At 33.8% G+C, this 22586-nt stretch overlaps 1 protein-coding gene and 1 pseudogene across 2 annotated transcripts in view; both read left to right on the top strand.

Annotated features, from left to right (window-relative positions):
- Window positions 1-21503, top strand: part of Dph5 (diphthamide biosynthesis 5) — a 35456-nt gene extending 13953 nt beyond the window's left edge. For both annotated transcript variants that reach the window (XM_015502619.2, XM_015502618.2), the window contains exons 5-8: window positions 8497-8617; window positions 14166-14205; window positions 17051-17154; window positions 18546-21503. In XM_015502619.2, the coding sequence (XP_015358105.1) occupies window positions 8497-8617; window positions 14166-14205; window positions 17051-17154; window positions 18546-18769 (489 nt within the window). In that variant the 3' untranslated portion in view covers window positions 18770-21503. The remainder of the gene's footprint in view (window positions 1-8496; window positions 8618-14165; window positions 14206-17050; window positions 17155-18545) is intronic.
- On the top strand, window positions 15049-17040 carry LOC125620217 (annotated as a pseudogene).
- Window positions 21504-22586: the final 1083 nt, after the last annotated feature.

Below are 22586 nucleotides of genomic sequence, written 5' to 3'. Positions count from 1 at the left end.
TGTTCATGAATTATAAGATATACTACTATTTGATAGCATACTATTTAATATATACTAAGTTTTTTTTATAGCAAATTTTCCTATAACTTACGTTTTCTCTCTTTTCTTGGAATAGCCATCTAGATTTAGCTAGAGACTAATTTTGATTTTATATCCAACTTGTATGTCTATTAAAAGGAAAACATAAGCTAATTATGTTGCTTAAGTTATCCTAGAGCCTTTTTATATTCATTCAAATGAGTTAATCATCATTGCCGAGACCCATGTTTATCTATTATTTCTGCAGCATCAAGAGCATTGTTTTACTGGGTGAGCTGGTGCATATCTGTAATCCTAGCTACTTGGGAGGCTAAAGTGAGAATTGTAAATTCAAGACCAGCCGGAGCAACTTTGTGAGACCCTATCATAAAATAAAAAAGGGCTGGGATATAGCTCAGTGGTGGTGCACTTACAAGAACCTGAATTGAATCCCTAGTACCACAAAAAGAAAAAAATAGTAGTATGATGCTGTATTTCTTAAAAGAATCCATAAAAGGTAAAAGCCAATCATGTTAGGCTTTTAAGCCAGCTTTGCAATTATTGATGTGTAAAGTTAGTTATTTTTGACTCCAACAATCTTCGTTTTGAGCAGCTAAAAGAGTGCTCCACAACTATTTTCTAAGATTTTTTTCTAAGCTGCTGACATGAGTTTTCCAATTTTGGTGTTTGTGTTCTGATGTTCACATATGCATAATCCTCGAGTTTTCCAATTTTGATGTTTGTGTTCTGATGTTCACATATGCATAATCCTCAGCAACTATGACTTCTACATGACAAACAGTGGTTTTAAGACTTCAGTGATTGTTAAGACACGTTCCAATTTCAGATAATATTACAATAGAAAAATGTGCATCTTAGACTCTGTGATATAATATATTCCCTAGTGTGTCTTCTTGAAATGCATAATTTAAAGATAGATATTTACAAGGAGATACATTAGAATCAGACCCTAGTGCTATGTTTGTATCTGTAGAGGACACTGTATTTCCTAGAACAATAGTTCAGTTTAGTTGACTTAATTAATTGTGCAGAACCAGAGAAAAGTATACATGGTTCATCACTTACTCTTAGTTATTATGTTTAAATCGGCACAGAATTTTGCTGTCTTTTGTCTAAAGTGCATACTTCAGAAACCCTCATCAATTCAAGTCTTTTTTTACAGTTTAAGATCTTGGAACATTGCTGGGTTGCAGCAAGGTGAATGCTCTTCATAGAAATATAAAATGTTAGTGCTATAATGAATGCTAGGGTTGGAGAACATGACTCCAAAAAGATATTCCCAAGTTTATTCAGGTAGGTAGTAGCAAAGGTTTAAAACTCTTTGATTCTTAATCCAGTATTCTTCCATTTAGACAATGCTATCTTTTAAGAGTTGATAATTGATTAAAAAAAAAAAGAGTTGATAATTGCTGGAAGAATGGAAAAAACAGGGAAATAAATTTCTATGTGATAAAGACGTGTAAACCTTAAGCTAGTGAAACATTTTTAAAACATTGATTTTAATTAGGAAGGTAACTAGCCCTTTCATGTTCTGCTCTAAATTATCATAGCATTTTATTTAAATTTTTTTCTCCTTTTCTTAAGCATTTAAAAAAAATTAAACCAAACAAAAATATTGACCTTTTCTTCTGATCTCCTACACTGGTAGAGAAGCCATTGTTCTCATGTCTAGAATGGATGAAGGCATTTGAGAGAATTTACTGTGAGAATTGGAAGTTTCCATATAAGTCCCTAAGTTTATATCCATGTTTACAATATTAGTTTTTAAAAATATTTGGCTTCCTCATAGTTGTGTTTAGGATTTCTCTAAGCAGCCACAAATCATTTTCTCCTCATCTTGGTTTTATTATGTAATCTGGATGTGAAATGATTTACTTGTATGAAAAACAGGAAGTGCCTTTCTAGATTCTGTCTGTGGACTGGTGAAATTTCTGCGACAATATACATTTTGTACCACTCAAATCATTAATGTCCTAGAAAAAAAAAAAGGCAGTTATTGATTCTTCTTTTTTTTTTTTAATGTAAAATGCCTTATAAGATCACTTAAGTTGTCTCTCGGTGTCTTGGTTCCAAGATCCCTGTAAATACTAGATTTGTGAATGTTCAAGTCCCTTATATGAAATGGTGTAGTATTTACATGTGTAGCTACACACATCCTCCTGTTATTTTAAATCATCTCTAGATTACTTATAATACCTGGTACGATGTAAGTATGTATTAATAGCTGGCAGGCTGCATTATTTAGGGAATAATGACAAGAAAAATACAGAAGTAGTTTTCCCCCAAATATTTTTGATCTGTAGTTAGTTGATATCCTGCAATATGCAAGAACTTTGGCAAAGTTCCCTTCCTTACCATAGCTGACCTTTTTCTCTTTACTATTTACACTAGTATTTATAGAAAAATAATAGCCTTAATGAGTGGTTCTGACACTTTAGTATTCCTCAGAGTCACCTAGAGGTCTAGTAAGGCAGATTACTGAGTCTTATCCTTAGACTTTCTGATACAGTAAATCTGGGATGGGATATAAGAAGTTACATTTCTAACAGACGCTGAGGTGATACTGAAGTTACTGATACAGCTACTACACTGAAAACCAATAACCTAGATGAATAAAAAATTTAGAAAAGGAAAGAATTGTATTATATTTCTTGTAGCATGGCAGGATTGGAAAAATGAATTACAGTATCTAGAAATACCCTTGCCAAATGTAGAAATGTTACAGGTTACCTTGTCATGCTCTCTTGCTTAAGATTTTAAAAGGGAAGTAGATACTACTTTCAAAATGCATTCTGTCATCTCTGTGAAAGAGCTTTCCCATGATTTCAAAAACAGACATCTAGTTTGTTAAACATAGGTACCACTTTGTGTGCTGTGCTAGACCTGAACAATTCATGCTTTCCATCATCTTTGCCTCAGGTTCAAGAGTAGTAGTATTAAATTCCTAACCTAAGAATGGGAACAGACTTTTAAGTTATCAGTTTATCGATCCTTTTTGAGCTATTCTATTGATTTGTTGTTTTCTAAAGGAATAGTATGGAGAGTTTAGAATCAAATCATTTTTCATTACATTTGCAGTTTATTATTCAACAAAAGATTCTTGTTTATCAGTATTTATGATGATTGGTATTGGCATAACTAACACTTTTGTATATGCATACAATCATATATATATATATGTAGTTTTATATACTATATTACAGACGTGCTATAAAAATAAAATTCCTCTATAATCTCAGTGACTTGGGAGGGTGAGGATTACAAGTTTGAGGCCAGCCTCAGTAATTTAGTGAGACCCTCAATTTAGCAAGATGCTGTCTCAAAATTTTAAAAAGTACTGGGGATGTAACTCAGTAGTAAAGTATCCTTGGGGGTCTTTGAGTTCAATTTCTAGTACCATAAATAGGTAATTTAAAAATTCCTTACCACAAATCCCATATTCCTAATGAAAGTTTTTCTTATAAAATGTAAACTATATGAGAGGCTTCCAAGTTAGACATCTTTAAGATAAATAACAATTCATTCATTCAACAGTTAATTTACTTATAATTTGCTTATTAAGGTAAACTTGACCTATACAGACTCTGTATTTAAGGAGTTTATGTTTTGGTGGAAAGAAGAGGCAATAGCCAATAAAAAATGGTTGTGTAATTTTCTCATCATTATGAAGTGCTCCCACTTTCTCTTGTTGTTGCATGAGTGACCTTGAGTATTGCCATATGTGCTTTTGTTTATGTAATCTGCTTTGAAAAAAATGTATATCACTTTCAAAAACTAGCAACTCATTTCCTTCTTTTCATACCACAACACTCATTGTGATAATCAGCATTGTTGACCTTGTAGTTCTTGCTGTTTGTTTTCAAAAGCATGAGTTGGTTTCATTGTTTCCCAAGGGCTAATGTAGGAATGATGACAGTTAGTACAAAAACACTTAAGTGGGTACTAAGTCTATAGAGCTCCACATGGTTATCTAACTTTAGAACTCATCTAGCTGTTTATTTTCCTTTAGTCATATAAGAACTTCCTTTGACTACCTGCTAAATCACTGGTATATTAAAAGTTTTTTTTTCTTTTCCTTTTAATTTCTACTTACTACTGTTTCTAATCATTTTAATAGCACCTTACCAATTCTTTTTCAGTTCATAGTTTTATCTTTAAACTGGTTCCAGTGTGCCATTCTTCTAAAAAAAAAATTCTGGTAAATACTTTGTTTTTACTTTCTTCTTTCTTTCTTTCTTTTGGGGGAATAGGATTGATCCCAGGAACACTTTGCCACTAAACTACTTTCCCAGCCCTTTTTATTTTTTAATTTGAGACAGGGTGACCTTGACCGTATGCTTCTCCTGTCTCAGCCTCCTGAGTTGCTGGGATTACAGGAATGTCCCACCACCCTGGCCAGATGTTGAATTACTTATGCTTTTGCCATATTATTGGACTCTTTGATTTCTCATATTTACACCTTTCATTGCACTTTATCATAGTGGCATGCATACAATCAGTATGCAGCAAATATTTCATTAGTTGAATTGTTTGTTTATCTCTCCACCCAAGTCAGAGCTTGTCTTTGGAATTATGTGTTTTAAATGTGATTTTTTAAATTTATTCTTAAATGAGTTCTGTCATCTTTATGTGAGAATATAAATTTTATAGCTCCTCTGTTTATGAAGTCAGGCTCAACCATTAAGTCTGTTTCTATATGTTGGCCAGGTTCATAATCTTAGTGTCAGCAAAAATCAGTATTAAGCAAAATTCATTTGAGATAAAAGCAACAACAACAGCACAACTCTCAAATCTGTATTCTGTGTAGAAGAGAAAACTAGCCACTTTTTATTATGTGGTTTTGTGGTGCATGTTTTGACAATTCTGCTGGTTTGGCTTTCCCTCACCCTTCCTAGATTTAACTGATTTGATTTAAGACACACATGTGTAGCCTCGTAGATTTAACAGATTTTTAAACAAAGAATAATAGAAAATATTTTTATTTGTAATACAAAATAACAAAAGCATTAAAACCTAATGATAAAATAAAGTGTTACAAAGATTTACATTTCTGAAAGGAAGGAATTATTAGTGGCCATAAGATGAGTTGGGAGACTGTTAGGGTCCCTTAGGTAAGTGGTGTTTGGGCTCAAAGCAACTTGATAGGGAATGAATTGAGTGGTCAGTTTCTGTATGAATTATATAGCTGTAATGAATAGGAATTGGCACTTTGCAGAATGTCAGCAATTAGAGATACAGATTAGAGGCCAGTCAAGGATATTAGTTATTTCTAGGTAACTGCTTTATGCTATTCTGCTGCCTAGTTCATATTATATCATTCTTCCCCCATGCTCAAATTCTCGACTCTGTCTTTTGAAGTCCAGCTCATACCCAATCTTTTCAGAAGTTACTTTCAAGTGCTGTCTAATGGGGAAAATAATGAACTCAAATTATCCTTATGCCTCATATTTGATATTTATTATTTACTGCCCATTATTTTTTTTCTTGTGCGTCTTCTCTAACTAGATTGTGCCTTATGCATAATACGTAGATGATCTTGAGTTGAGGGTTTTTGTAGTACTTGTTTTTTTCTTTAATAGATAAAATAATCCAATATCAAATTAGATAAACTGCATTCTCTAAATTACTCCAGGTTAAAATGTAAAGGGCCCATGTCTATTAACTGTTTCTTAGAAAGTAACCGATTTTATAGTCTTTAAATTTAGATTTGCAATAATAATATTTTGGAGAAAATGATCACAGCACAAAGGTTTATAAAGCAACTCAGTATTTAGGCTTCTGCAACTTCAATTCTCCTCTCTTTATGGTTTTGCTCCAGTTTCTTTTTTATAGTTTACTGGTAAACCCTCTGGTTGTGAAACATAAAGAACTGGTCCTTCTGTTCTTCACATCTAAATGGTGAAACTGTTTGCATAATGTTCCAGGATTCATTGAAGAAGTTTGCTCCACAGCCACAGAAGTAGTTATAGTTTATAAATCAGGGTCCTGGAAAGTAGTACTTCTGTGAGGTTGTCTTTAATCCTCCAAGTCAGACAATTCAAAGACACTTTTACACAAAACGCTTCAGTTAGTGTTTCTATGTGACTAGCATCTCAATTCTCTTTTAAAGGACTTTTTACTTTCTTTTTGAATGAAATATTTAGTTATTTGTTTCCATGACTGTATTTCTATGTCTCTTAAAACATATGGCCCATTTAAAGCATTTATATAGAATTTTCTTCAACTTTGTTTTCCCTTGAAGTTTCGCATGAACTAATGTTTCAAAGTTTGATCAGAGAGGTGAAAAATCTTTTTTTTAAAGAATGTATACAGTTGAATATATCAGAATTAAGTCATTTGTATCAGAATTATAGTCTCAAATATATAGTAATATCATAAGCCCACTCCAACAAGGAATGGAGCTAGGTTATATCAGGGCATTGTGTTTTAGAACATCTTCATATCATAAATATTATCATTATTGCATCATTAAATCTGTGTCATTTACTGAGTCTTTACAGTGTGAGACACTATATACTTTCTGTTATTTAACCTATAAGATCTCAGTTATTAATTTTATAGTTATTTATACTCATTTTATAGGAAGTTTCCTCCCAAGGGTCAGGGAGACTATTTGACTTGTCAGCCAATACATGTACTAGATGACCTGTATTAAATATTGGATAAATTTGCCTCTCGTCAGACAATAACAGTCAAACTTGAACAGGTGTAGGGCCATTCCTGTGATCTTGGTGCAGGATGAGTTTATCCCAGAAATCCCACATTGGAACTCAAAATACATTTTTCACAGAAAAATTTTGTTATATGTGACGAAAAGATTCATGACTCTGAATACTTAAGTATAATGTGTGTCTCTGCACACTACCATGTAAACAGAACGGCTACTGAATACCATGACTTCTCTGAGAGAATACCTTGTTTAGACAGTTTTCAAATGGACTTGAGGAATAAAGCCCCTATTTGATAGGTAAGTTGGAGGCTGTAGCCTATAAGCAACATGATGAACCTTCCCTATAGAACTTGAAGTCATGTTATAAATGTTGGTTATAGATTTTGAGACCTCAAAATATAAAGCCTGAGAAATTTTGAGCTTCTCTAAGGAAATATGGATGAAGAACTCTAAATACCCACTCCTTCTTTGACTTTCTTCCTATCTGCTTCCCCATTACCTCTTGAAGCAGCCTCTGAAACTAATCTGAGAAGCCTAGGTTGCTGGAAGCAGTGGATGACTAACCCCTGCTTTAGGCCAGTTTCTTCATTTCCAGATGAAGAACACAAAGCTTACAGAAGCTAAGTGACTTCCTGAAGTCACAGAGCTATTTCAGGCACACAGTTAATTTCTGACAGGACTAGATGTGATCAGTGTTCAGTACTTTCTTGCTGTTATGAATGCCTTCAAGCATTGCTTAAATTGAAGAACTAAATCTTCACATAACAAGTTTAGTGTTATTTTTACCATACATCAAGTCTTTGAAAATAAACTTCCTTTTCACAGTGCCCAGATAAGAACTAATATTAGTATATCACTCCACTGTTTGAGTAACACTTTTTATATATTATTTGATCCTTCCAACCCTAAGAGTAGGAGGGACAGTGTTTTATCACTCTTCCTACTTTAGAGATACAGACTTACATCATACAAGGTACACAGCCAGAATTTAAAACTAGATTTTCTTAGCATAAGATTTGGAATTTGACTCAACTTAAGTGAACTGGTCCAGCAAGACTGGGTCACAGAAACAAACTGCTTGATTGTAGTGATGGTGAATTAGAGTGGGTCACTTGGGTGGAAAGGGTGAGATTTGAGAAAAGGCTTTGATCATTAAACTTTATAGTGAGGGAAAATTTGCTAAGCTAAAGATGTATAAGCTTAAACAATGACTGGAGTTTGTATGCAATTTGTGAATTTTATTGAGATAATATGATAGGAAGGAGCATTCTTTCACACCCAAGTTTGAATATTTCTTTTTAGTTATTAATTAGCTGTGTGATCTTAGATGAGTCAGTTGATCTTTCTGAGTCTTGGTGGTCTCATCTATAAAATGAGAATAATAATATTAACCTCATAAAACTTCTTTTGAAAAAGTCTTATTTTCCTCTGTAGGCTCTTCATATTTCAATATTTTCAGTGATTACATATTTAAATTTGAATAGGTTAAATGTTCGTATACTGACTGTAGGACTGCTAGGGACATCAGAAAGAGACCAGCTACTGTGCACCAGAGAACTTCTCTTGCTTTTTATTGTGACAGATTGATCTCTGACCCTATCAAGTCTGGGTCTCATTTTACTTATTTTTTATTTTTGTGCTACTGGGGATCCAGAGCCTTGGGCTTGCTAGGCAAGCACACTACCAGCTCTGGTTTTCACTTTTTATTTTAGTTATAAAGGGATTAAATTTTCTATGAATTAGTAGTGAATTGTTTCATCATTAATTAATGTTTTTATTTTTTCTAGTTATATAAATTTGGCGAGACAGTTTCTATTGTTTTTTGGACAGACACTTGGAGACCAGAAAGCTTTTTTGACAAAGTCAAAAAGAACAGACAGAATGGCATGCACACATTATGCTTACTAGGTAAGAGTTTGGAGTTTCCTTAAAGTTATAATATGGTGTTGGTGGGATTAGAAATTAGCATTGTCACTCTGGAAAGCAGTATGGAGACCCCCCACTCCCAATTAGGAATGGAAGCACCATATGACCCAGCTATCCCATTCTTTGATATATATCAAAAAGATCTTAAAGCAGCTTACTGTAGCCATACACCCACTCAGTGTTTATAGCAGGATAGTTCACAATAGCCAGGCTATGTAACCAACCTAGGGGCCCATGAACAGATGAATGGATAAAGAAAATGTGGTGTATATACACAATGGAGTTTTACTCAGCCATAAAGAAGAATGAAATTATGGCATTTGCTGATAAATGGATGGAACTGGAGACTCTTCCTAAGTGAAATAAACCAGACCCAGAAAGTCAAGGGTTCAAATGTTTTCTCTTATACATGGAAGTAGGACTAAAATAAGGGGAAGAAAGAGAAAGTCTGGGGAGAAGGGGGGTTCCATGAAAATAGAAATCAGTGGAGTAAAGGAAGGGGATTGAGGGGAGGGAGGAGGGAAGGTGGAATAAATAGGACCAAACTTTCCTATTTACATATATGAATATGCCACAGTGAATTTCATCTTTATGTGTATCCATAATACACTAATTTAAAAAACTATACAAAAACGTCACAGTATGGAGTTGTTAGATTGATCTAATTTAGATTTTGTGTTATGGTGAAAACTGTTCTGTGGTTAGTTAACTATAAGTTAGAAGGACACAGTTTAGCAATTTTATGTGTATGTGTCACTTCTTGTACTCTCAGGGAAACACTGTCTTCTCCATATACCACATGGCTATTCCTGCATATATACAATAGTTCATGCTGTTACCTCTTATGACCTGTGGATCCTCTCCAATTTTCCCGTATCTTACCTATTTGTCCGTCGAGGTCTTCTTTTTGTTAACTTATTTCAAGTCAGCAGACTTATATTCATTCTTACCATTAAATATCCTGCATCTTTCTACAGTGTTTCTTGAAGTTTATAGTATTGACGCTTTCAGAATTACACAATGATAAATCCAGAAGAGACTCTGAAACCTGTTTTACAGATCAAGTTAAAACCTGGTAACAGCAAATAATTTTCCCCAATGCCATGCAGCTAATTTGTGACGAAACTGGTAAAATCCAGATAGTCTACTATTTATTGTTCTCTTCACTGAACCATCCTGTCCAAATCCTATTTCCTGTTTGGTATAGAAAGAGCTAGAATTGCTTTCTCTGTATAGCAACATCATGGAAGCAATAGGACATGGGCTATGTTCCTCAGTAGAGGTCCTGAAAATGTACTGACTCAGATTTGTTAGTCCCTATTCTAATAGCATGTGTTACAGAAACACTAGTACTAAAGCTTTATTCTCTAGCTGATGAGCAGAGCACACTAACTGACATCTTTGACCCCTGAAATGATACTTAGTTAGAATCAGAAGATAAAATCCTAGTGCTTCTACTTACTATTCCACTTACTGGCTAGAGAATATCATGGAACATTCCTTAACTTTTGTCTTCATATTTATTGAATAGAAGAAATCCCTATTGCCTTATGGGATTGTTTGAAGCATTACTTCTCAAACTATTTCTGATAAAGGACAAGGGTTTGTTTGTTTTGTTTTTGTGTGTGTATTTTGTGTGTGTGTGTGTGTTTTAAATATTTTACTTCCTATTCTTTTATTTCAGTGTTAGATAAGTGTTTGTAAACAGTTACTCTTCGTTTGTTGCTTTGTCAATTACTGGTAACGGAATGCTCACATAATGGCATCAGTCCTAAGAACACACTTTTAATTATACTGTTTTGTTGATACTGTGAAATCACCCAGGTGTATGTGTTCAGGGCAGAGGATGAACCCATGATTTTATCCTCTATAATAATACAGATATGCAAAACATTGAAAAGATTTTCATTTGCAAAAACTTTTCATTTATTGGCATAACATGTCCATTTTATAACATTATTCAATAATATATACTTTTGTACAACATAATCACTATCAAATTCAATAAATATGTCTTAATAGAAAAGATTATAACTCTCTTTCAATAATGGGTGGTATTTCCTGTGGGGTACAAATTAGAAATTAATGTCCAGAGCAGGAGTTAGCAAACTGGTGCCTATGTGTCAGCTCTAGCCTGCTGCCTTTTTTTGTGAAAAAAGTTTTATTGGAATATGGTCACACACATTCATTTCTGTTCATTGTCTGGCTACTTTTGTGCAACAGTGGCATTGAGGAGTACTAGTAGCAGAGACTTGATGATGTTCAGAACCTAAAATAATTGTATTCCAGACTTTTGCAGAAATCTGCCAGCTCCTGACCTGGAGTGAAATTTTATCTAATCCCATGTGCTGCACCCTGTATCTTCTCAGTGACTCTCTTTCCATCTGAATTATTTTATTAACTTGGGTTGATTTCTTTCCTGCTTCATAAGAACAGGGATTTTGCTTGTTTATTATTCTCTTTAAATGCCTCAAATTCTGGCACAGTGCAGCTGTTCAGTAAATATTTATGGAAGTTAATTGGTTAAAGTTTTTTTTTAGTTTATTTTCTCAGACTTTGTCTTATTACCCATTAACACAGAAAATGTTTAACTCTTTCTAGTGCATTTAGTTCTAGCCAGATTACATTCCCTTTATTCTATTCACTTTGACACCTAATTAATTCTAGATTTTGTTTGGGCCATAAGTATTTATCTGGCTTATGTCTCTGTCCCACAATTAGCTGTTTGATATATTTTCTAATTTTAGTTTATTGCCAGTTGGATTTAGTGCTTTTATTAGTAATTAATTAGCTGTATAGTTTTGTCCTTGATTCCCATGAGAAGATGCTGGTCTTTAGTTTTTCCTAAGCCTTACTATCAAGAACACTGTAATACACTTATTAGTTTGGTGTGGCCCGCACCAAAATTAGATATATCCATCAGTGGGTTGAAACTCAGAGTAGACTGACAGGGGAGGACAGTCTCCAGCTATTAAAAGGAATTTTATTAAAAGAAGAAATACAAGTATATAAGTATATTTAATTGAGGAATAAAAATGAGGATTCATTGGTGCTCAGATACTAGAGTGGATATGTGCTTTACAATAACGATCTTATTGTCAAATGTCATTTCTAAAGCTTAAGACTGAGAGTTTTTAAAACAGGGAGAAAAGTATCTAAAAGTTAGGCTACTTTCTATTCTTCCCATAAGTCCATTAAAGATGAGGGAAAGGAGAGTCAGCAAGATACATCTTTTGGAAAACTTTGAAAAGGCAGGTAGAAAATGAGCTTATAAGGATATTTATATTACTGTGCTATAAACAATGTTCTCTGTTTAAAAACATAAGAAAAAATGTAAAAAAGAAGAAAATCACAGGGTATTTATTGAGCACTACTTCCATGCTCAATGTGGAATCAGGTTCTTTTGGAATACTAGGGAAGTATTAAACATGAGTTCTACTCTCAGAGTTTTGAAATCTAGCTTGGAACTAATGTGTTATGCACATGAAAGTTTAAAAAGCAATTAAGTTCTATTGTATGGAGAGACAGGAAGGACAAACAAGAACTTTGGCCCTTGAATTCTCTTTCTAAGAGGTGTCTCTTTTCTTAGCTTTCCTGGGAAAAGACAAACAAGGTTAAACAATATATCTTCCTTGCTTCATTAACAAAAGCAGGAACAGGGTATGAAGTATAGGATGTCATGATTCCAAATCCTCAAACCATAGATCTCATCATTTAATCATCTGGCATTCTCATCATTTAAATTAGTATGTATTTATTGAATGCCTCCTGTCAGCCAATAAACCATGAAAATAAATCATCGTAGGAAACCACAGAGAATTTAAAATTTCCTTGTCCAACACCCATACATATGATGTAACCAGATAGTGTTAATTGTATAGATAGTTCCAAGACCAAAGATAGAGAAATTCTGAAGATTTAAAAAAAAAAAAAAAAAAGAATTACAATGTATATTGTTTAAAGTGTGGGCAGTAGGAGAGTCACCTAAGTAAGTTTATCCAGTAAACATTTATGAAGTATCACCTGGGTGCTTCACATTAAGCACTGTCACTAAATCCTGGCACTAAGATGAGTAAGAGAATCTCTTACATTCTAACAAGTAGAAGAAAAGAGGAAAATTTATGACTTGTGGGATGACAAAGAAAAAAATAGTATACCTGATTGGCTAAAGACTAATTTGCTGATACAATCTTATGTTCAACTAAAAAGCATTTGCCTGTAAAAATTCTCCTCAACTCTCTTTATTATAAAAATCAGATTCTATAGAGCATATCATTAAAATATTTTTTAAAAATTGAAAATATGAATGATCTTATTGTCAAATGACATTTCTGAAGCTTAAGGTGAATAAATTAATAAATGTGTTATACTTTTCAAAATCTTATAAATATCACTGAAAAGTAATCTTAAAGTCAACTTATACCATTAATTGTATTAGAGGGCATGTTTTCAATAACATTCCCATATGTGCCAGGCAAGTGGAAGTATTAAATAATGATATTTTAAATGTGAAAAATATTTCACCACTGGTTTCAAGAACATTTAAATCTTACATATAGAGATTAATCGTTCCTGTAATTTTTAAGCAAATTTGTTAGTATTATTTATAAGAAAAACTTTTATATTCACTTAAGAAAGTTGTAGAAGTCTATCAAAGCTTCCTCAGTTGCACTATATTTATTTTTACAAAAACAAACTTTGGCTGAACCATTTGTTTTGGCATGTAAAACAGGAAGCAGCTGTTGCTCTTGCTGGTGTGTGCAGAGTTCCTGTGAGGCTGTAAAAGATTCTGCTTTTTCACCTTTTACCAAATAATTCATTTAAACCATCAGTGATTAAAAGTGTAAACGATCAAATATTTGTGATGTGTGGACTGTCAAGCTTCGTGAGAGCCAGTGTGATGTCTGAGCAGGTTCCTGGATGCCCCAGTACTGGGACAGTCTCTAACACACAGTGCTCCGAAGCCATTAAAAGTATGAGTACTTGGTATTAAAGTATTTCTTCATAATTATGACATATCTTGTCATTCATAAGAACGTAGAAGTTTCTTTGAAAAATGTGAGAAGAATCTTTTTTCTCTTTAAGTTGCATCCATTAATTCTTGTGCCTGACAAATCGGTCAGAATAGGAATATGACAAGACTTTTCAGTTGAGTCTATATAGTTACCAGCAAGTAAAAATGAAAACAAAGATTTTGATTAGCTGTTAGGTAGTGTACATGCCAACACTTTTCTACTTCTTTCCTTTGTCTTCTTTTCCAGTAGGAAATTAGATCCCTGTAGGAGGGTCTGAGTGCCAAGCTCATGTTTGTTTTCTAACTAGTGGCCTTTACACAACCACAAGCTGTTCTCTGATTTCCTTAAGAAAATGACTGGACACAGTGACTTTACACTCTCACACGAACATTTTGGAAACATTTGGGAAGAATGTTTCCACAAAATTTAGGTGACTCTTAATCAAAGTTTACAGTAAGGTTTTGGATAAAGTATACTTAATTAAAATTAAAAGAATTATTTTTCATTTCCAACAGACATCAAAGTAAAGGAGCAGTCTTTGGAAAATCTAATCAAGTAAGTTCTTATTCTGAGAATGCTTACATATATTTTAATGCTTTCAACTAGTCAATAAGTTCTACTTAAATGATATGAGTTCTAAAGATTACTGAAAATCAGCTTTTAAATAACAGCTAAACATTACTTTTATGAAATGGTAAGCAGTGTGATAGAGTGGAAATTGCAGTAGGTTTCATAGATTCACTCTCAGAACAGTGGTGAGCATCTAATAGTAAATCAGCATTTGGGGGATGAATTAACACACTGGGAATCAAAAAACATGAGTTTGAGTTCCAAGTTTTCCTGAGTATTGTGCTCTTGGGCAGTACATGTTCGTCTCTGAGACCTTATTTCCTCATTTGTATATTAATAGCGAATATTCTTGTTTGCTTAGAGATGGTAGCCAATATAGTAGACACTACCCACACAAGACTCATGAGCACTTAAAATGTGGCTAGTATGACCGAGGAACTGAATTTTTCATTTAATTAATTTAAAATGGATATTCCATTTTTTGGAAAACTTGTAAGTTGTTTGGAACAACTTCATTATATAAATCTATATGACCATAAATTTTATGAAATTTAAATACAGATCAAGTATTTCCAAAGAAAATTAACATCCAAGATGTTCTGTATGTATATGCCAGATTTCAGAAACTCAGTATGAATAGTCTTTTTAATAATTTATATGTGAATAAATATCAAAATATATTTTGGAGATATTGAGTTGAATTAAATATATTATTAAAATTATCCTTGCCATTTTTTTTTTTCATGCCAGAGATTGAACCCAGGGGCACTTAACCACTGAGCCACATCCCCAGCCCCTTTTTATATTTTATTTAAAGAAAAGGTCTTGCTGAGTTGCTGAGACTAGCTTTGAACTTGTAATCCTGAGGCTGCTGGGATTACAGGTGTGCACCACCACGACCAGCTTAACTTTGCCTTTTTAAACTTTTGTTATTGTTGCTACTGGAAAATTCAAGATTATGTTGTGGCTTGTATTGTATTTCTACTGAATAGCACTGACTTTGAATTGTTTTGTGAGCTAGTAGAATAATCAAAACAATTTCGGGTTCTTGGGCAAGAATCAAGCAGAGACTAGTAGTGTAGGGATTTCTTCTCCCAGAGAAAGAGAAGGACTAGAAATGTTGTCCCTGATGAGAAAGGTGATCAGCATTATGAAAGCCCCCCGGGGCCATTGGTCCCTACAGTCAAATAGTGTTAGTGGACAGGACTATTTACATCTGTGGACAGATAGACATGGACCTTTCTAGTGGACAGCTTGTACCAGGAGGGACAACAGCAGAAACTAAACAAGCTCTTACAAACATGGATGAAACTGTGAAAGCTGTAGGCTGTGACTTCACTAATGTGTTCAGAGCAACTGTTTGATTGGCTGATATGACTTTAGTACTATCAATAAATCTATAAGTATTTTAAGAGTAATTTTCCTGCTAGAGCTGCTTACCACGTTACTTCTTTAATGGAATACACATTGAGATGGAAGCAGTAGCTGTCCAAGGACTTCTCACAACAGCAACTCTATAAATGTGCAGTGTTATTCTCATCATGTCTTTAAATTAACATCTTGATTTTTACAATTGATGTTGGAAAATGTACATGTGACTAAAATATCTGAAGTTACCATGGAAATACCATATGATAGAGGGATTTGACATGAATTGAATATTAGATAATGAATCCAGTTACTGATGCTATAAATTACACTTACGTGCACTCATTGCTGAATATGGGAGAAGAGATGATCATTATATAGTCATTTAAGTAAATAAAAGTACAGGGGAATTAACATGTAGGAAAAATAAGTTATTGTTCCTGAAAAATAATAAAAAGCAAACCTAATTCAGTTAAATTCTATTAATTTATTGGGTGAAATATTTAGTTCTCATGTTAGACATGTGATTCTGCCTTTACCTGAGTAAAGTAAATTTTCAATCTTGAATGGTAGAAGTAAAAGAGAAGAAAGTGGGCCCAATTTTTATAGATTTTTATATATTTTATATATTTTTTTATAATGTTAATAAAATAGACAACCAGATTTCCCTTTAAAAAGTCATAAAACACTAACATCTAACTTTTTGATTACTATGATTATTAGGTAAACCTGGTAGGCTTTTGAGACATACAAAAGGAGACATATATCCAAGATTTTCAGATCTTTACTCCTTTTGTTTTCTTAGGGGAGAATCGAAAAAAGAAATACGTAGTTTAAACATGTTAATAAAAAGATGCCTAGCATGTGCCAGGCTCTAGAATCAATTCCCAGCATGACAAACAGTAATAATAAAAAATAAAAAGTCTATAGAACCTGATTAAGCTACAAAATAGGCCACATTGACAACTTTTTAAAAATTATTTTTGTCTGAGGCATCACTTTAAATGAAGAACACATTGATTTAGACATTGATTCCTGTGATCATTTCAGTGAGATCAGAGGACAGTTGAAATAGAGCAATGTAAAACAGCTTAACAAAACTTGAACACCACTGTGTACTTAAAAGTCGTTATCAAGTAGCCAGGTGAAGTGGCACATACCTGTAATCCCAGGACTTAAAGGCTGAGGAAGGAGCGTTGCAAGTTGAAGACCAGCCTCAGCAACTTAGTGAGACCTTGTCTCAAAAAGAAAAAAAGGGCTGGGCATGTAGCTCAATGGTGGAGCACCTCTGGCTTTTATCCCCAGTACTGCCAAAAGAAGGGAGAAAAAAAAAAAAAAACCCAGTGAGTATCAAGTGAAAACTCCAGACAGAATGTAGGCTATACGATTTAAGTAATTGCATTAGTAACGTATTGTGTAATTTCATGACTAAGAACAATGACTTCTAATTTTGTGCATATAGGGGCAGGAAGATTTATGAACCTCCTCGGTATATGCATGTAAACCAAGCAGCCCAGCAACTTCTGGAAATTGTTCAAAATCAAAGATTACGAGGAGAAGAACCAGGTATTCAAGACCCTGTATGGGCCTTCGTATTATTATTTCTCTGGTGCTCATTGAAATAGGTCTATAATTTAATGCCTGACACAGATGTACATACATATATATTCCTCCACTGAAGCAAGAGTAAATGTTTTTGCATTATACTATATTTCTTGTCCTTTTTTCCTAACCTCAACTGAATATCGCAGACTTTTAAGTTTTAATGAAAGAAAAATAAGTGAGCTCTTATAGTAAAATCAGCATAATTCCAGAAAGTGAGGATTTTTCACCAGCTAATCAGATTTGATATAATTATGTTAATGTATAAATAATTTGATAAAATAGAGAACTTTGATTTTGGCTCTAATAAATGGTGAGATCAGTCCTGTAAAAGTATTTTTATTTGACTTATACTCCTTCTGAACATTGAGACCAGAAATTTTTTTTTTCAGGGTAAAAAGAAAGAAAATTTATCTTTATATTCCTAATAACTTGATATAGTGGTAGTATAGAATAAAATGTGTATTGTCAGTAAATCTTTATTAAGGATATTGTCATATACTGTCTTTAAATACTTGTCCTCTGATAGAAAAGATAATATTAAGAAATTCTTGAGTAACATTGCATATTTTATTCTCATTAGTAATTTTGCTAAATTCATGAAACATAGTTTGCAAGAATGTTCTGCATTCATAACTTCATGCCAAGTTCTTTGCATGTCTACTTTTCCTGGTATAAATCATTTCCCCATTTTGATCACTGTTCAATCAGGACTATTTTCCCAACTAAACAATGAAACCAGTAACAGGTCAGCCCTTCAACTGTAGCATCATAGTAAATGATACTAAAATTCGCTCAAGTTGGTTATTCTGAACTTAAAGCATAAATAATACCAAAATGCCTATTACTTGTAAAGGACTCTGTAGTTTACTAAGTACTCTTATATCCATTGTCTTAGCCTTCACAACTACCATTTAAAAGTGGTGGTATTAAATTTTTGAAAATGAGAAAACTGAAGTTTGCATAGCTAATGAGGTGGCCAACCAGAAACACAAAGCTATATATTTTTCTTATAATCCCATTGTTTTTCTGGTATATCTTGATTAATATTAATCTATCTCAAGAATTTATTGAAAGTATAAGTATGTCACAAACATGTTTACTTAGAATCTGTTTTAAGATAAATGTTATGAAATTGTAAGGAAAATAGATACATCTGTTTATTAAATCCTTAAAATGTAAGCTTATGTAATCCCTTGGAATTCTCAATAAAATAATTGATCTATAGTGAATAGCTAAGGTGATTTAAAGATAATGGGGGCTTCTTTAAATGTACTTGTTGTATTAATATTTTTGCATATTGAACAGGATTTACTGAATTAAATGTCAGTATTTTTTTTTTTTTTTTTAAATAGCAATCACAGAGGAGACACTCTGTGTTGGCTTAGCCAGGGTTGGAGCTGAAGACCAAAAAATAGTAGCAGGCACTTTACAACAGATGTGTACTGTGGACTTGGGAGAACCATTGCATTCCTTGGTTATCACAGGAGGCAGTTTGCATCCACTTGAGATGGAGATGCTAAGTCTGTTTTCCATACCAGAAAATACCTCAGAATCCCAAAGCATCGATGGACTCTGAACATGGACATTTTCTACTCTGGCACATTAATTTCAGTTAGATATGGATATACACATCTTTGTATAACAAATTAAGCAGGTCTTTTGTTTTAACTAGTAAATATGAAACAAATAAGCAAGAAGAAAAAAACCAACAATGCTTGATTTCCTGTGGCAGTAAGTTTTTCCCCATGTTATCATCAGTTGTTGCTATTTTTTCAGCTTTTCAAGATGTACACACATGGAGCAAGTTAAGCTGGAAAACTTGTAAATTGACATCCATAGAATCATTTTAAAAGCGGATTTTGTTTTTGAGAGCAGTAATATAAGGTAGTTGGTGCAGAGTATAACTTAGAGGTAGGTGGAAGGTGAATCACTTGAATCCTAGTTTTAAAGGGTAAGAAATGTAGGAGTGGAAAGTAAAGCAAATAAAAGAACTGGTAACAAACACTTTGCATATTGATTTTCTTTTTTTCATAAAAAAGTCAGCTGTCCTGACTGTAAGATGAGTTAATCCTGACAGCGCCTGGTATCGGGACTTCTAAACATGGAAGGAATAGCTGTCCACCCAGCAACCTACTCAGAGCTCAACTGAGCACATGGTATACAATGACTGCTTTCTGAACAGGGTGTCTTGGTTAGTTGACATCTTAATTATGTGACTCGTTCTGTATTTTGGAAGTTATATAATTGTTGAATTATAAATGTTCAGCCAACCATGTACAGTTGCTGTTTGATTTTAAATAGACTCTTTCACACCCAAGCAGACAGATGGAAAACTTGCTGACTACAAAATAAAATTTTTAAGAATTCAGATTTGAAGACAACAAGAGATTGGTCAAAATCCATCATAGCACTTAATTTAGTAAAGATGCCTTCATATTTATGCAGGTAGTCACATTCTTCTTACTGGTTCTAGATAACTCTCATTTATTGTACTTCACGACCATAAAGTTTTATACTTTGGTCAGTTCAGAATAGAAATAGCTTTGTTACATGCTAGTTCACTTAGTCCAGTTTTGAGTATTTCCATGGCCTAATCAATTTGATCTCTTTGCTTAGTAGGTTCATTGAAAGTTGAACAAAAATTCCCCAGTTTCATGATCTTATCGATTAGCAAGAAATTATTTTTACTTATTGGGGATAAAAGATTTTTATGTATGTGATACATCCCATTTTTCTGTCTGTGGACATAAAAGGGGAGAGAGCTGAGGACCTGTAAGTACCAGTTCTATATTATTTTCTCTGGAGGTATTAAACCAAAAATTTAATTTAAATGAAGACCTTCTTATTTTGGTAATGGTAGAATAGCTTATAATGTACATACCCTCCCAATTATAAACTTCAGGCAAAGTATAATAGCAACTGTCTAAAGACACTAGGGAGAATAGGAAAGACAGTAGAATGAATCGGACATAACTTTCCTAAGTTCATACATGAATACAGGACCAGTGTAACCGCACAGCATATTCAGCCACAGAAATGGGTTCCTAATTAGAGTAAGTTATGTGCCATATATGTATAATATGTCAAAATACATCCTACTGTCATGTATACTTATAAAGAACAACAACAAAAAAGACTAGGGAGTCACCAAAAACAGGCTGAGCACTATGCTAACCTGGCTTTCCTCCTCAGGGCATTCCCAGGCTGGTGAAGAGTGGCTAGGATGCAAGAGAAACTTGCGTCTTCCGTCTTGAGGTTTTAGAGGATGGGTTTGGGGACTGCTAGAGGAGCTGGAAATTGAAGTAGTAGATCTTAGAAACAAAGGTGCTGTTTTAGTCAGCTTTTTCACTGCTGTGACTAATGGCCCTGATTAGAACAACTGTAGAGGAGGAAAAGTTTATTTAAGGGCCCATGGTTTCAGAGGTCTTAGTCCGCAGAAGGCCGGCTCCATTCCTCCAGGACTGAGGTGAGGCAGAAGAATATCATGGAAGAGGAGTGTGGCAGAGGGAAATAGATCACATGACCATCAGGAAACAGGGACTCCACTTGCCAGATATGATTATATACCCCAAAACCACACCTCCAATGCCCACCTCCTCCAGGTACCACACAATTAATCCCTATCAGGGGATTAATTCACTGATTGGATTAAGACTTTCACAGCCCAATCATTTCTCCTCTGAACTTTCTTGCATTGTCTCACACGTGAGCTTTTAGGAGACACTTCACATCCAAATCATAACAGGTGCCAAATAGGGAGGAGTTTTCTAATCTGTCTCCTTAAATCCTTGGCTGACTCTTGGACTGTACATGTATAGAAAAGACACCATGGAATCCACTAAAAGTCATGACTGAAAGGCTAAGAAGCAGAGCAGAGATTGCTCTCTATTGCAAGAGAAGACACTTTCAAGTTTGAAAAGCCCTTCTAACAAGGTAGAAGGGCTTAATAAGCACTTGGGCTTTTCATCAAACCCACAGAATGGTGATATATTAGTAAGACTAGGCCCAGGACTAGGGTTCTGTAGTAAAACTAAGGATAAAATTTTTTAGATAATATAGAATCAAACCTTCATAAAATCAAGATGATTATCCATTAATTTAAATGCATGCTAGAACAAAGCCTAACACTTTGAATATGATAACAAAATGAGTCTCTTAACATATTCACAATGACCAGAGACAATAAAATGTTATGAGGTGTGACTACATAGTTCAAAAAAAAGAAGCATATAATAGAGAACATAACCTAGCAATTGGAATTAGTAGACAAAGATTTTAAAGCATACTTTAGAACTATTCATAGATAATTTGAAAAAGGGGAAAGGTGATAATGGATGAGTATAGATGAGTACTTTCAAGCAAGAAGTGGAAACTTAACAAAAGAGAGAAGAACCAAATCATTGAACATAGCAGTAGACTAGCAATGCCTTTGAATAGAAATTGTCCAACCTGGGGAAAAAGAGATTGGAAAGAAAAAAAAAAAAAAGCATGAAATCTCTGCCATGTAGAGCATTATCAAGTAGTTTAACTGTAGGTTATTTGATTCCCAGGAGAAGAGGAAATAGGGGGGGAAAGTACATTAATAAAGGCCAAAATTTCCTCAGCTTTGGTAAAACTATCAACACACAAATTCAATAAACTCATTCAATTCCAAGTAGAATAAGTAGAAAGAAAACCATACCTCATATAGCAATTAAAACTGATGAAAACTAACCATAGAAACTAAAATCCACTAAGGGCAGTAGTAGGGAATTCACTAAATTTTTGTGGTTGCAATTAAAATTTAACTAAGTATATTTATCTTTTGCTAAACTTGACATTCCTATTCTGTCTATAATTTAACCACTATATTAATGAAGTTGCAAAGTGGAAACTACATTATTTATCAGTAGGAAAAGGAAGAACAAAATTGGTTTTGATCTACTATCTTGAAGTCCCAATGTTTACCAGTTAAAATGGAAAGAGCTGAAGAATACATATATTTGTTCAGTAGATTTTAGCTTTTTAATACTATTTTGTTTTGCTGTGCTGGGGGTTGGACCCAGAGTATTGAGCATGTTAGATACGTGATTTACCACTGAGCTATATGCCCCCCCACTAAATTTTAATGTTATTTTAAATTATCTTACAGCAAAACTTCCCCATAATCTTAATACATAAGAGTATCATAGCCTGGCATGGTGGTGCACTCCTGTAATCCCAGTGGCTTGGGAGGCTGAGGCAGGAGGATCAAGAGTTCAAAAACCAGCCTCAGCAACTTAAGGAAGCCATAAGCAACTTAGCAGAGACCCTTTCTCTAAATAAAATATAAAAAGGGCTGGGGATATGGCTCAGTGGTTGAATGCCCTTGGGTTCAATCCCAGGTATCAAAAAAAAAAAAAAAAAGAAAAAAA

This window comes from Marmota marmota, unplaced genomic scaffold (assembly GCF_001458135.2).
Source record: "Marmota marmota marmota unplaced genomic scaffold, marMar, whole genome shotgun sequence".
Taxonomy (NCBI): domain Eukaryota; kingdom Metazoa; phylum Chordata; class Mammalia; order Rodentia; family Sciuridae; genus Marmota; species Marmota marmota.
The sequence above is the reverse complement of the archived record's forward strand: the minus strand, read 5'-3'. Positions and strand labels throughout refer to the sequence as shown.